The sequence below is a fragment of the Macrobrachium rosenbergii genome, chromosome 10 (assembly GCF_040412425.1).
Source record: "Macrobrachium rosenbergii isolate ZJJX-2024 chromosome 10, ASM4041242v1, whole genome shotgun sequence".
Lineage (NCBI taxonomy): Eukaryota > Metazoa > Arthropoda > Malacostraca > Decapoda > Palaemonidae > Macrobrachium > Macrobrachium rosenbergii.
Genome location: NC_089750.1, coordinates 73,142,207 through 73,156,080, shown reverse-complemented (window position 1 = coordinate 73,156,080; position 13,874 = coordinate 73,142,207). Strand labels below are relative to the sequence as shown.

Below are 13,874 nucleotides of genomic sequence, written 5' to 3'. Positions count from 1 at the left end.
TTTTTGCTTGCAGTCGAGTTTCCCAAATGGTCAAACTTAAATGGAAGTTAGGAGCCTCTTGCCAAGCAAGTGTGGGGCAGTCATATTTTTAAAAATATCAGTCCCGTGTGTAAAAAGACACGCACCGAGTTCCATAGTTTAAAGCATTTGTACTTAAATAGATGCGACTTCTAAGAATGTGGCTTCTCTCTCTCTCTCTCTCTCTCTCTCTCTCTCTCTCTCTCTCTCTCTCTCTCTCTCTCTCTCTCTCGTCAGTTGTATACATGGCCCGTTGCGGGCTCTTCCTTTCTTATCTAAGAGCTTCAATGAATGTCCGGTGAATGTTTTCAGCATTGTATTTTGAAAAGATAATTAGGTTGACGTCAAATGTGGTTTTTTTTTTCGGTGGAATTTGGTGTCGTACTGTGATGCTCTGGATTTATTCATTTTTTTTGTGGGTTTTTTTTTTTGTCGGTTCCCAAGTTGAGTGGGCAGTAGTAAATTGTGTTTTTTTTTATATTAATTCCATAACTGCGGTTTGGATCCATGTTGAAATGTGATTGTCGAATTATATCTTTTTAAGAAATCTGGATTATGACTTTCGTACTGAATCGTGTGCTCAACCAGTCTCTCTCTCTCTCTCTCTCTCTCTCTCTCTCTCTCTCTCTCTCTCTCTCTCTCTCTCTCTCTCTCTCTCTCTCTCTCAGTACAAATCCACCGTTCTTCTGTATATAATTGTATGGGGTTTTCCTCCCCAACCCTTCAAGCACACATCAGTGGTACACCTGCTTGCTTGCCTGCTTGCTATCCTGCTGAGTCCAGCAGTAAGGCATGCAGGTGTTGTCAAAGTCGTGCAGGTTTTGTCAAGGTCGTGAATGGTTGTCTTGGTTGTCCAAGTGTTGTCAAAGTCGTGCAAGTGTTGTCAAAGTCGTGCAAGTGTTGCCAAAGTCGTCCAAGTGTTGTCAAAGTCGTGCAAGTGTTGTCAAAGTCGTGCAAGTGTTGCCAAAGTCGTGCAAGTGTTGTCAAGGTGTTGCGGGTTTTGTCAAGGTGTTGCGGGTTTTGTCAAGGTCCTGCAAGTGTTGTCAAGGTGGTGCAAGTGTTGTCAAGGTAGTGTTACGTGTTGTCAGGGTCGTGCAAGTGTTGTCAAAGTCGTGCCAGTGTTGTCAAAGTCGTGCAAGTGTTGTCAAAGTCGTGCAAGTGTTGTCAAGGTAGTGTTACGTGTTGTCAGGGTCGTGCAAGTGTTGTCAAAGTCGTGCAAGTGTTGTCAAAGTCGTGCAGGTTTTGTCAAGGTCGTGAATGGTTGTCTTGGTTGTCCAAGTGTTGTCAAAGTCGTGCAAGTGTTGCCAAAGTCGTGCAAGTGTTGTCAAGGTGTTGCGGGTTTTGTCAAGGTGGTGCAAGTGTTGTCAAAGTCGTGCAAGTGTTGTCAAAGTCGTGCAAGTGTTGTCAAGGTAGTGTTAAGTGTTGTCAGGGTCGTGCAAGTGTTGTCAAAGTCATGCAAGCATTTGATAAAAAAGTGTTGTCAGAGTCATGCAAGCATTGATAAAAAAGTGTTGTCAGAGTCATGCAAGCATTGATAAAAAAGTGTTGTCAGAGTCATGCAAGCATTGATAAAAAAAATAGTCTTCGCAATTGCTTGATAATGAAGGCTGCTTAGATCCCAGAGGGTCTACGTAAGGGGAGTGGGAGTGTCTGTGTAATGGGGGTATCCACGTAATGGGAGTGTAAGGGTGGAGTTGTGGAGTTACTGCTTGGAGCCTGGCTCCGTGCTGCGTTGGTGTCTGGCGTTGCGGGAGTTTTTTTGTGTGTGTGGGGCCGCCGTTTAAAGTTGCGTTTTGAGGAGAAGAGAGATTTTTCTCTCTCGCTGTTGGGGGGCTGTGTGTGAGTTTTGGCGTGCGTAGGTTATTGTGTTTGTCCTTTCTTTTCCTTTCTTTGTCCTTTCTTTTCCTTTCTTTTCCTTTCCTTCTTGCTTTCGAAGCAAACTCCTCTCCATTCAGTGATTGTGTAAATCCAGGTTCCATTTTCACTTCATTTTTAGTGACGGTGCTTTTAAGAGTAATCTGGTCTTTGTAGATGGTCTCTCTCTCTCTCTCTCTCTCTCTCTCTCTCTGAGGTAAGTAGAAGTATTGGTTAGAGCCAGTACGTGCTGTGGATTATGAGAGAACACAACAGTATTCGAGTGAGAGAGAGAGAGAGAGAGAGAGAGAGAGAGAGAGAGAGAGAGAGAGAGAGAGAATACATCTTCACTATATGCTGTGTATAATGAGAGAAGAATCAACCATATTAATCCGATTTTAGTGGCTGGAAGTATACTTCTGAGAGAGAGAGAGAGAGAGAGAGAGAGAGAGAGAGAGAGAGAGAGAGAGAGAGAGAAATACATCTTCTTTATGTGGATAGTGCTTATTCAGGGGACTGTTCAGCCCCGCCTGGCTAAACCCACGTCAACCACAGACGCCTCTTTTGGGAGAAACGCCTTTTTTCCTATTTATAAAGATGGACGATGCTCTCTTCTTTTAGTTTTTTGTAGGTTTTAAGGTTTCGATTCTCGTGTTTTGTAGTTTCAAGTCTTTAAAGTTTTGTAGATTTTTTTTTTATTTTCGTCAGTTTGCGAAATGTTGTTCACTTTATGTAGTCGTTCAGTTTGGGAGTGGAACCTCAAATCAGTTTTGATCGTATGTCCGTAAATAGATTGCCAAGTCTTAGTGTTGATTGCCTAATCCAAATGTTGATTGCCAAGTCTGCGTGTTGATTGTAAAGTTCGTATGTCAATCGCCAAGTTTGTTAATTGTTAGGTCCGTGAGTCGATTGCCAAGTTCTTGTGTTGATTGCCAAGTCCAAGTGTTGATTGCCGAGTAAGCTTGTTGATGATTAAGTCTGTACGTTGATTGCCAAGTGAAGTCTGTATATTGATTGCTAAATCCATGTGTTAATTGTCAGTCAAGTCTGTGTTGATTGCCAAGTGTGCTTCTTGACTGTCAACTCCGTATGTTGATATCCAAGTCGGTATGTTGATTGCCAAGTCCCTATGTTGATGCCCAAGTACCTATGTTGATTGCCAAGTCCCAGTGTTGATGTCCAACTTCCTATGTTGATTGTCAAGTCCCAGTGTTGATGTCCAAGCCCCTATGTTGATTGTCAAGTCCCAGTGTTGATGTCCAAGTTCCTATGTTGATTGCCAAGTCCCAGTGTTGATGTCCAACTTCCTATGTTGATTGTCAAGTCCCAGTGTTGATGTCCAAGCCCCTATGTTGATTGTCAAGTCCCAGTGTTGATGTCCAAGTTCCTATGTTGATTGCCAAGTCCCAGTGTTGATGTCCAAGTTCCTATGTTGATTGTCAAGTCCCAGTGTTGATGTCCAAGCCCCTATGTTGATTGTCAAGTCCCAGTGTTGATGTCCAAGTTCCTATGTTGATTGCCAAGTCCCAGTGTTGATGTCCAAGCCCCTATGTTGCTTGTCAAGTCCTCATTTTGATATCCAAGCCTGCGTGTTGCTTGCCAAGTCCATAAGTTGATTGCCAGGTCCGTATGTTGATTGCCAAGTCTGTATCTTGATATCCAAGTCCGTATGTTGATTACCAAGTTCTTATGTTGATTACCAAGTCTGTATCTTGATATCCAAGCCCGTATAATGATTACCAAGTCCTTATGTTGATTGCCAAGTCCTGATATTGATTGCCAAGTCCTAGTGTTGATAGCTGAGTCCATGTGTTGATTGCCAATTTTGCGTTTTGATAGTGTGTTGATTGCCAAGTCTGTGAGTTGTTTGCTAAGTCCTTATGTTGATTGCCTAGTCGGTAAGCTGATGATTGTTCTGGGCACAGAACGAGGCAAACTATTTGATTTGGCTGATTCCATTTCTTGATTGGACAAAGACCTGCATTAATCTCAGACGCGTACCTGGTCCCACACTCCTAACTTTTGTTGCTTCCTTATTAGCAGGAGAAGCACGAGAAGGCTTCCTAATTAGCTGGAGACGATCAGGAGATTGTCTTTAACGTCGGGGCACACGTGGTGGAATAATCGAAACCTATATGAGGACATTGTGCTGGTCGTTTTGTCTCGCAGCTGAATTGTCTTGGTAGAGAAAGGGTTCAGAAAGAGATATTTGGGACCAGTTCATTAAGTCCTGCTAGGCTCTTCGTGTCTCAGAAGGAGGTGGTGGATGGTGAGGGGAAGATGATAATGAAGATGTTTTTTATTTGGATATTTTCTTCTTGAGTTTCTGCTCTTACCAGTCTGTTGGTTGTAATTTTCAGAATTTTTTTTTCTTGTCGTCCAGTACAGGCGTTCAATATATTTGGGTGTTCCGTAAGATGGCGTTATTACAGTTTTTGGAGATGATTGTTTAAAGTTTTTCATGGCCCTATTGTGGGCCATATTGCTGAGAAATTTGGGTTAAAATGGCCCAAAATCCAAGACAGTTATCATTGTCAGATCTTGTTAGAAAGTAAACTTTCAAAAACCTTCTTGACAATGCTTGCCGAACCTCCATCGACCCATGTGATTGGAAAGGCAATGAATTTAGGCAATCTCGATGCCAAAATCTGATTTGGCCCTGGCTCGTTACCCCTTGTTTTGATATGTGTGTGATACCGGTTGGGCTGGGATTGGGGTTGGGGGTGGGGTGTGGAATGGGGAAGGGGGTAGAGACGGGGAGGGCATTGGGTTTGAATTCGACAGTGACGCGAAAACTGAGTCACAGGTTTGTGCGAAATGCAATGATTGGATTTGGTGACCCGGGTTATATATTGCTTCCCGAAACTCTCTCTCTCTCTCTCTCTCTCTCTCTCTCTCTCTCTCTCTCTCTCTCTCTCTAAGTGGACTGATAGCTCATGTAATTCATTGTCTTCCGATGTCTCCTGTAACGAGGAAATGAATTGTTTCGGCCAGGGCTTGAGCGACAGGTCGATTCATTTGGCTATGAACACTGCATTAATCTGTGTCTCTGTGTTCGTGTGTGTGTGTGTGTGTGTGTGTGTCTGGGTGCTTGCGCGTGCCAGCTCATGCAAATAAGGGCTTAACGAAGCGTCGGCATGCTCTCACTTGGTGTCAGCCTGATGATGATAGGCAAGAAGTGGTGGGTTGCATGAGACTTTTGCTACGGTCGCGTGTTGCACTCGGCTTATCGTCCAGCAGTTCTTGGCCTCATTACTTCAGTCGTAATGCTTGTCAAACGGGAGCATCTGAGAGAGAGAGAGAGAGAGAGAGAGAGAGAGAGAGAGAGAGAGAGAGAGAGAGAGAGAGAGAGGTTCCTTTTCAGATATTTTTTGCCCTTCATTACATTTTCTAACAAGTTTTATGGTTTTAGGTTTTTCAATCCGTCTTCTTTTTTAATCCAGTTTCTTAGTTCTGTGAGAGAGAGAGAGAGAGAGAGAGAGAGAGAGAGAGAGAGAGAGAGAGAGAGAGAGAGAGAGAGAGAGAGAGAGAGATTCATTTTCAGATATTTTTTTTGCCCTTCATTACATTTTCTAACAAGTTTTATGGTTTTAGGTTTTTCAATCTTGTTTCCTTGTTTTGAATCCAATTTCCTAGTTCTGTAGAGAGAGAGAGAGAGAGAGAGAGAGAGACTCTATAGTTAAAAAGCAATTGAAATTGCTGTTGCGTCATTGATCAGTTACTGAAAACCTGGGTATTTATAGAAAGATGCTGAGCCTTCTCTCTCTCTCTCTCTCTCTCTCTCTCTCTCTCTCTCTCTCTCTCTCTCTCTCTCTCTCTCTCTCTCTCTCATATGATGAATGAAGTAAAGTGGAAGCGAGTCTACTAGAGTTGATGATTGTTGCCACAGAAACAGTCTGGCTTCATATAAATGTTTCGTAGCAGACTAATATATCTGTGGTATCTCTTATCACTGACAGGTTATGATGGAAATCCACAATGAAAGGTTTAAAATGTTAACCTTCAAAGGTCAAAGGTCAGAGCAACAATAAGTAAAATTTTTCAAAGGAGTCTAAACAAAAATTTTGATATTGAAGTTTTTAAGGAGTTTAAAAAAGTTGATATTGAAATTTTTAAGGGAGTTTAAAAAAATTAATATTGAAATTTGTAAGGGAGTTTTAAAAAAAAGTTATATTGAAATTTTTACGGGAGTTTAAAAAAAATTTATATTGAAATTTTTAAGGGTTTAAAAATTTTTTTATTGAAATTTTTAAGGGAGTTAAAAAATTATATTGGAGTTTTTAAGGGATTTAAATAAAATCGAAGATTGAAGTTCATTGCGAAGCCAGATTACGCGAGCAGATCAGTCAATAGCGCGATTGGCTGAGTAATTGATTCTGGATTCAGGAATTTAAGGTCTTTTCGAAATTACTTTTTTTTTACTCCCGTATTTTCTCCCTCGTATTTTTTTGTTACTTGCATTTTCTTGTTTTATACCCGTATTTTTCCGATATTTTCTTCTTTTGTATTTTCGTTTATCCCGTATTTTCTTATTTTTTCGTTATTCCTTTTTTTTTCGATATTCTCTTTTTTACCCGTATTTTCTTTGTTACCCGTATTTTCTTTTTTTTACCCGTATTTTCTTTTTTTCTATCCGTATTTTTTTTTACCCGTATTTTAATTTTTTCCCCGTATTTTCTTTTTTCCCGTATTTTCTTTTGTTTTACCCGTATTTTTTTATTCTTTACAATTGGTCTTATTTATTCCGAGCATTCTTACGCCCTGTGTTTTTTTCCTCCTGATTGGATTAACGCTAGTTTCGTTATTTCACTGACTATTCTTTTTGTTCCAGTTGTTCCAGTGGCTTTCATTTTGTTCCAGGATTTTTTCACTGACTTTCGTTTTGTTTGAGTTGTTCCACTGGCTTTCGTTTTTCCAGCTTTTCCCACTGGCTATAGTTTCGTCCCAGATGTTCCAGTGGCTATTGTTTTGTTCCAGTTGTTCCAGTGGCTATTGTTTTGTTCCAGTTGTTCCATTGGCTTTCGTTTTGTTCCAGTTGATCCAGTGGCTATCGCTTTGTTCCAGTTGTTTTCCACTGGCTTTCGTTTTGTTCCAGTTGTTCCAGTGGCTATTGTTTTGTTCCAGTTGTTCCAGTGGCTATCATTTTGTTCCAGTGGCTTTTCGTCTTGTTCCAGTGGCTTTCGTTTTCTTCCAGATTTTTTCGCCTCCTTTTCAAGTTTTTTTTTTTTTATTTATTTTTTACGAACCCTAGCGTAAGTTCTGCTGCGCAACTGCGCTTTTATTTTGATTTTTCGGTCAGTTCTATTTGAGAAACATTCATTCGGTTCTTCTTCTTCTTCTTCTTTGCTGGTACGTAATTTTGTTTCGCCTTTTCAATAGACATAATTTTTTTTTCTTACGACGTAACTTCCCGATGTTTGTAACCAGTGATCATGGATGTATCAACAACAGCAATAATAATAATAATAATAATAATAATAATAATAATAATAATAATAATTTTGATAATAATAATATAATAATAATAATAATAATAATAATAATAATAATAATAATAATAATAATAATAATAATAGTAAGTTTCAGCGCGTCTAATTTCCCTTTGGTTTGTAGACACTTTATAAAATTGATTTTAATAATAAAAAAGTAATATTATTAATATTTTAGAAATCTTAAAGTTGAAAATCACACCCTTTATGTTTCTAAGAACGTATTTCTACGTGTTATGTGTGTGTGTATATGTGTATATATATATATATATGTTATATATATGTATATATATATATATATATATATATATATATATATATATATATATATATATATATATATATATATATTATATATACATATACACATAATTGTGTTAATGAGTACAAAAATACATTCGTATATACATATACATATGTGTACATATACACATACATATAATTACATGAATCCAATGATACAAGCTTGTAGCATGTATGTACGGACACTGACACTCTTGCATTCGAGAGAAGAGAATTTATCGTCATGCATGCATTGCAATCACGACGACTCGGAATGTTTGCAAACCCTTTCACACACACAGAACACCACTGCAGAGTGAGTGTTCTCTCTTGTGTTTGGGCTGTTCTTTGCAAATAGATTTCACCCCGAATTACACTCCTGCGCCCATTTATCTTTCTAAACATAGAAATGTCGGTGCCTCGCGAAAAGTTTAATGTTTGTTCTTTATTGATATTTCTATTTAGAGTCGCAGGAACGTGGAAGCTCCGTGCTTCGTGTGTGTGGCTGGCTGGCTCATTGCTTGTAGCAGGCTGGATGGCCGTTGGACAGAAAAACGGCTTGTCTGTCTGTTATTTTATCTTGTGTGTGTAATCGTCTTTCTATTTTTAACTGTCTGTTATTTATCTTTGTGTAATAATCTTTCTTTGTGTGAATGCAAGTTTTGCAGTTCTCAGTTACTGCAGGCTGTCATGACAGATATACTGTTTCTCTGTCTGTTACTTAATCTTTCGCGCGTGATTATCTTACTTTTTCTATAATTATATCTTAATTATCTTTCTGAATTACTATTGCCATACATATTATTTAACTCCAAAGAAAACAAATCCCATATGAAGTAATATTCCTAATATCTTTTTACCAAAAAAAGGTGGCGAGCCATTCACTCATTCAAAAACCTTATGCCTGACATTTTAACACGATTCTAACCCTGGGTGACGCCATTTAACAGTGACAGTCTAATGAAAAAGGGCAATAGTGATGATGATGATGATGAAGTGATAATGAAGTGATGTTTATTCAACGGCGAGGTCCGTTATTACGTGGCACTTGTGACGCCTGCGTCAGGCTGTGTGCTGATTGAGAGACTGACAGGCTGATAGACTGAACCACGGACTGGATAGACTGACTGGTAGACAGTTATAGACTGAAAGAAACACCGATAGACAGTTATAGACTGATAGAAACACCGATAGACAGTTATAGACTGATAGACCGACAGACGGACTGATAAACAGATAGACTGACAGACGGATAGGCAGACGGATAGACTGGCTAAGCTGATAGGTAGGCTGACAAACAACTGGAAAGACTGATCGACAGATAAAGTGAAGGGGTGATAGACCGGTAGACTGGCCGACAGACAGACTGAATAGACAGATAGACTGACAAACAGACTGACATAAATACTGACTGGTAGACTGACTAATAAACAGGTAGACTGACATACAGACAGATTGACTGATTTTTAAACAGACTGATAGAGAGATAGACTGGCTTATAAACACAGACTGAGAGACCGCAGACTGACTTGTAAACAGATAGACTGACAGACCTATAGACATATAGACTGAGTTAATAAACTGACTGACAGAGTAATAGACACAGACTGACCGACAAGCTGAGAGACTGATAGACTGAAGGAAGGACGAAGACACAACTCCGGCCCCTCGGAGTGATGGTTTTCGGCGGCGCCATTCTCCACCACCGGCGGAGGCCCTCTCTGGAGGAGGAGGACGAAGAGGACGACGACGAGGACTACGATGACTTCGACCTCTCCCTCTTCGAGATCAGCAATCACCACCACCATCAGCAACAGCAACAGCAACTCCAACAGCAACAGCAGCAGCAGCAGCAGCAATCTCATCACCACCACCACCACCGCCACTACCACCACCACCACGAGAACAACAACAACAACAGCAATAACAGCAACAACAACTTCAGCAGCAGCAGCAGCAGCGGCGGGAGTCCCACCACGCCCACGTCGCCCTCGAACCCTTCGGTCTTGACCCTCCTGGACTCCGTCTGCAGCAACGGCCGAGGGCCCGAGTTGGTAAGGGCGCTCCTCGCCCGCGGCATCACCCGCTCCTACACGGGCGTGTCCATGGATCAGCTGGTCAAGCGCCTCGTCCACCACGCCCAGGCCACCACCAACGGCAGCAGCAATATCAACAACAATTATGCCCACAACAACAACCTGCCCTCCAACAAGAATGGCGTGACGGTGCCCAGCGTGAAGTCTTGCGCCTGCATCCTCCACTTGGTCCTTCTGCAGGTACTAGACGGCTGAGTAGGTCTAGGGTTACTGGCTCTCGTTAGGCCTACGTAGTATGTCATTCTTGGTTTGGTTTTCAATCTTTACCTAAGTTCTTCATAGGCCTATACCGGTAGCTCCTCCCATATGATACAATCCGTAGGGGGTAATGCCGTCAGTGCACCTCATGCGGTGCACTGTAGGTGTTACCCAAGGTTCTTTGCAGCGTCCCTTAGGCCCCTAACTGCAACCCCTTTCATTCCATTTTACTATACCTCTTTCAAATTCTCTCTTCCATCTTACTTTCCTCAACCCTCTCCTAACAATTGTTGCACAGTGCAACTGCGAGGTTTTCTTCCTGTTATATACACCTTTAAAAACCTTTTTACTCTCGATTTCCCTTTCAGCGCTGAATGACCTCGTAGGTCCCAGAGCTTGCTTGGCGTTTGGCCTAAATTTCATATTCCATTCCATTCCTATATCATTACAAGTTCAGCTCATTCTTGTTAGTCATCTGTCTACCCTGTTAGACCTCCAGCCATCTTTCCCAGCTCGAGGTTTGCTCAGTACAATTCCTGGATCCTAATCTGATTGAGTCTAATTTCATTCTTTTAATTTACATTCCTTATTCACCATTCCAAGGACCGCTCTTATTGCTCTTATCCCGGCCGGAATAAACACTTACATTTAGAAGACTTCTGGTAACTTACTTTTGCCCTCTGTAAAATAAAAAGAACCACTTTTCATATCTAAGTATACCTTAGTTTTACCAGACCACTGAGCTGATTAACAGCTCTCCTAGGGCTGGCCCGAAGGATTAGACTTATTTTACGTGGCTAAGAACCAATTGGTTATATTGCAACGGGACCTACAGTTTATTGTGGAATCCGAACCACATTATAGCGAGAAATGAATTTCTATCACCAGAAATAAATTCCTCTAACTCTTCATCAGCCGGCCGGAGACTCGAACTCGGGCCTAGCGAGTGCTAGTCAACAGCTCTACCGACTCGCCCAACGAAGAGCTGAGTTCTGGACAGATTTTCATAAGATCAGGATTATTGGGCTTTATAAAATTATTATTTCAGGAGTGTTTGTGTCATTACAAACTAAAAGTAACAGAAATATAGTAAGGTGTGGTGTTTCAGTACTGTGTATGTAAATATTTGTTTCATTACAAGCTAAAAGTCGCAGGAATTTATGCTAGTGTCTTCGTATTGCGAACTGAGTAAAAGAGGTTTTATCCTAAACAAAATTAATTGTAGACAGATTTCCTTTCGGCTCAAGCAGTGGTTCTTAAGCTTTTTATTACCACGCCCCCTTTAAGAGTTGGCCCTTCCCTCCACGCCCCCCTTGCATCTATGAGTAAAGTCCCCTCCCAGATTTAAAGGAAAATAAAAAAAAGAGAGAAAAAGGGGTGTTTTTACTCCTTTGGGAATGATTTAGTGAGATACTTGACAATGCTTCTCACCGACTTACATTACCCTTAAATACAGCGAAATTATTCAATGTAATTCGCTTATATATAGCTTCTCCCCCCCCCCCCTAGCTGGGTTATATTACCCTTAAATACAGCTAATTTATCAAATGTAATTTTATTTTCTCTCGAGCTCGGTTACATTTCCCTTGAATACAGCGAAATTATGAAATGTAAGTCGCTTATATATATAACTCATTTGCATATCTCTGGAGGTCATTAGTATACCGGCGTTTCGATCCATCGTCTGAGTTTTCTTCCTAACTTCAATTAACTCCGGAGAGTGAATATTGCGTTAAAGCAAGAGGGAGGAGGAGGAGGAGGAGGAGGAGGAGGAGGAGGAGGAGGAGGAGGAGGAGGAGGAGTCCTCTTTTAATCTGGGCGGAAGGTGCATTAGCTTTGTTTGATACCAGGAGAATGAGAAAGAGGAGGGGTTAAAAAGGAGTGTGTGTGTTTTCTTTATTTACCCTCTTCTTCTTCTTCTTCTTGTGATTTTTTCTTTTTTCTTCCTTCGTTTGTCTCATCTCTTCTTTTTTCTTCTATTTCCCTCTTCATTTTTTCTTCTAATTCCTCTTCTTTCCTCTTTCCTCTTTCTTTTACTTTTTCCGTCGTCGTCATCTTCTTGTTTCTTCTGCATCCTCTTCATTTTTATCATCTTTTTTCTTCTTCCTTCTTCCATTTCTTTTTTCTTCATCATCTTCTTCTTCTTCTTCTCCTTCTTCTGGCATTTATCTGAATGTAACATTTGAAATCTCCCGTTACTTTTCGATTTTTAACGATTTTTCTTTCCCTTTTTTGCAGGTACGGTGTAGGCCTACATAAGTTGTGGACATCCGTTGCTTCCTCTCATCAGAATTAAGTATATTATGCAGTGTCGTTAAACTCCTTGTATTTATGCTTTGGTGAAAATGATACAACTAAGATTACGCTTTCTGTTCGTAAGTTTGTCTATTACGTTAAACGTAAATAATACATAGATTTGCATCGTTTTCGTAGGTAAATATATGAAAGGTGTAAAGTGATTGATGTTAGTACATATATTTTATGTGTGTCTGTGTGTGTAAAAGTATTATTCTTGTTCAGAAATCAAGTATGACAATAGGGTATAATTTGTCGTTATCAAATAACGACCGAATTCTTGGGAAAGGCCTTGACTGAAGTAATGTCTCTCTCTCTCTCTCTCTCTCTCTCTCTCTCTCTCTCTCTCTCTCTCTCTCTCTCTCTCTCTCTCTCTCTCTCATCTCTCTATATATCCATATGCATTATATATATCCATGTGTATGTATATATATATATATATATATATATATATATATATATATATATATATATATATATATATATATATATATATTATAGAGAGAGAGAGAGAGAGAGATAATAATAAGTAATTCAAAGCCTTTCACCGTAGAATTCAACCTTGTAAATATACTGTTTTTCTTCCTGAATTACGCAAATGATGTATCTAGATCAATAGTAGTAGCTGTGTTGACTTGAAAGTATCAATTATGGCTTCATCGAATTAACTGTTGAAAGTTTACCCCCCACCGAAGTTTGCCCTTTGTCGGGTATCTGATCTGGAGAAGGAAGTTGGTTGGGTCTCTCTCTCTCTCTCTCTCTCTCTCTCTCTCTCTCTCTCTCTCTCTCTCTCTCTCTCTCTCTCTCAGGAGGGACACTTCATGTAGGGTGTCTTCGTATGTCGTACATGAGATGTAGGGTAAATTAGATATGCTCTTTCCATAAAAGTATTGTACAGACATTTCATGAATATATTCAGTGGAAAAATAATTGCATTGAAGTGCAGTGTATGAATATATTTCCACTTTATTTACCTTTGTATAATTAGGCGATGTATTAGATATATTTCCAGTATTTTAAACAAATGGGAGTTGAAGGTATAAAGCTGAGAAACTGCTTTGACACAGAAACATCGTAAACAAATAAGAAATGCGCCGAACTTTCTTCGGCGCAATCGAGTTTCCTGTACAGCCGCTACTACAGTGCATAATCAAGGCCACAGAACACAGATCTATCTTTTGGTGGTCTCGGCATAATGCTGTATAAGCCGCGGCCCATGAAGCTTTAATCACGGCTCATTGGTGGCCTATCCTATATCGTTGCCAGAAGCACGATTATGACTAACTTTAACCTTAAATAAAACAAAAACTACTGAGGCTAGAGGGCTGCAATTTGGTATGGTTGATGATTGGAGGGTGGGTGATCAACATACCAATTTGCAGCCCTCTAGCCTCAGTAGTTTTTAGGATCTGAGGGCGGACAGAAAAAAAGTGCGGGCAGAATAAAGTGTGGACGGACGGACAAAGCCGGCACAATAGTTTCCTTTTACAGAAAACTAAAAATATAATTTTGTTTCCCCAAGATTTAAAAGCTGTGTCAAAATCAGCGTGGAAAAAACAATTTGTTATGAAAATTGTAAAATTGTTTAAAAAAAATGTTAAAATAAATCCAATGTAGCAGCTTAAAACGCTACATTTTAAGC

The 13,874-nt window shown here is 40.0% G+C and overlaps 1 protein-coding gene across 5 annotated transcripts in view; it reads left to right on the top strand.

Moving 5' to 3' along the window:
• The first annotated feature begins 9,266 nt into the window (after nt 1-9,266).
• The window catches only part of LOC136842865 (liprin-alpha-1-like), a 120,950-nt gene continuing 116,342 nt past the window's right edge, over nt 9,267-13,874 (top strand). For 2 of the 5 annotated variants that reach the window (XM_067110749.1, XM_067110748.1), the window contains exon 1: nt 9,271-9,919. In XM_067110749.1, coding sequence (XP_066966850.1) covers nt 9,320-9,919 — 600 coding nt within the window. In that variant the 5' untranslated portion in view covers nt 9,271-9,319. Of the gene's footprint in view, nt 9,920-13,874 lie in introns of all 5 variants that reach the window. The other 3 variants (XM_067110744.1, XM_067110746.1, XM_067110747.1) reach the window with 3 other exon arrangements.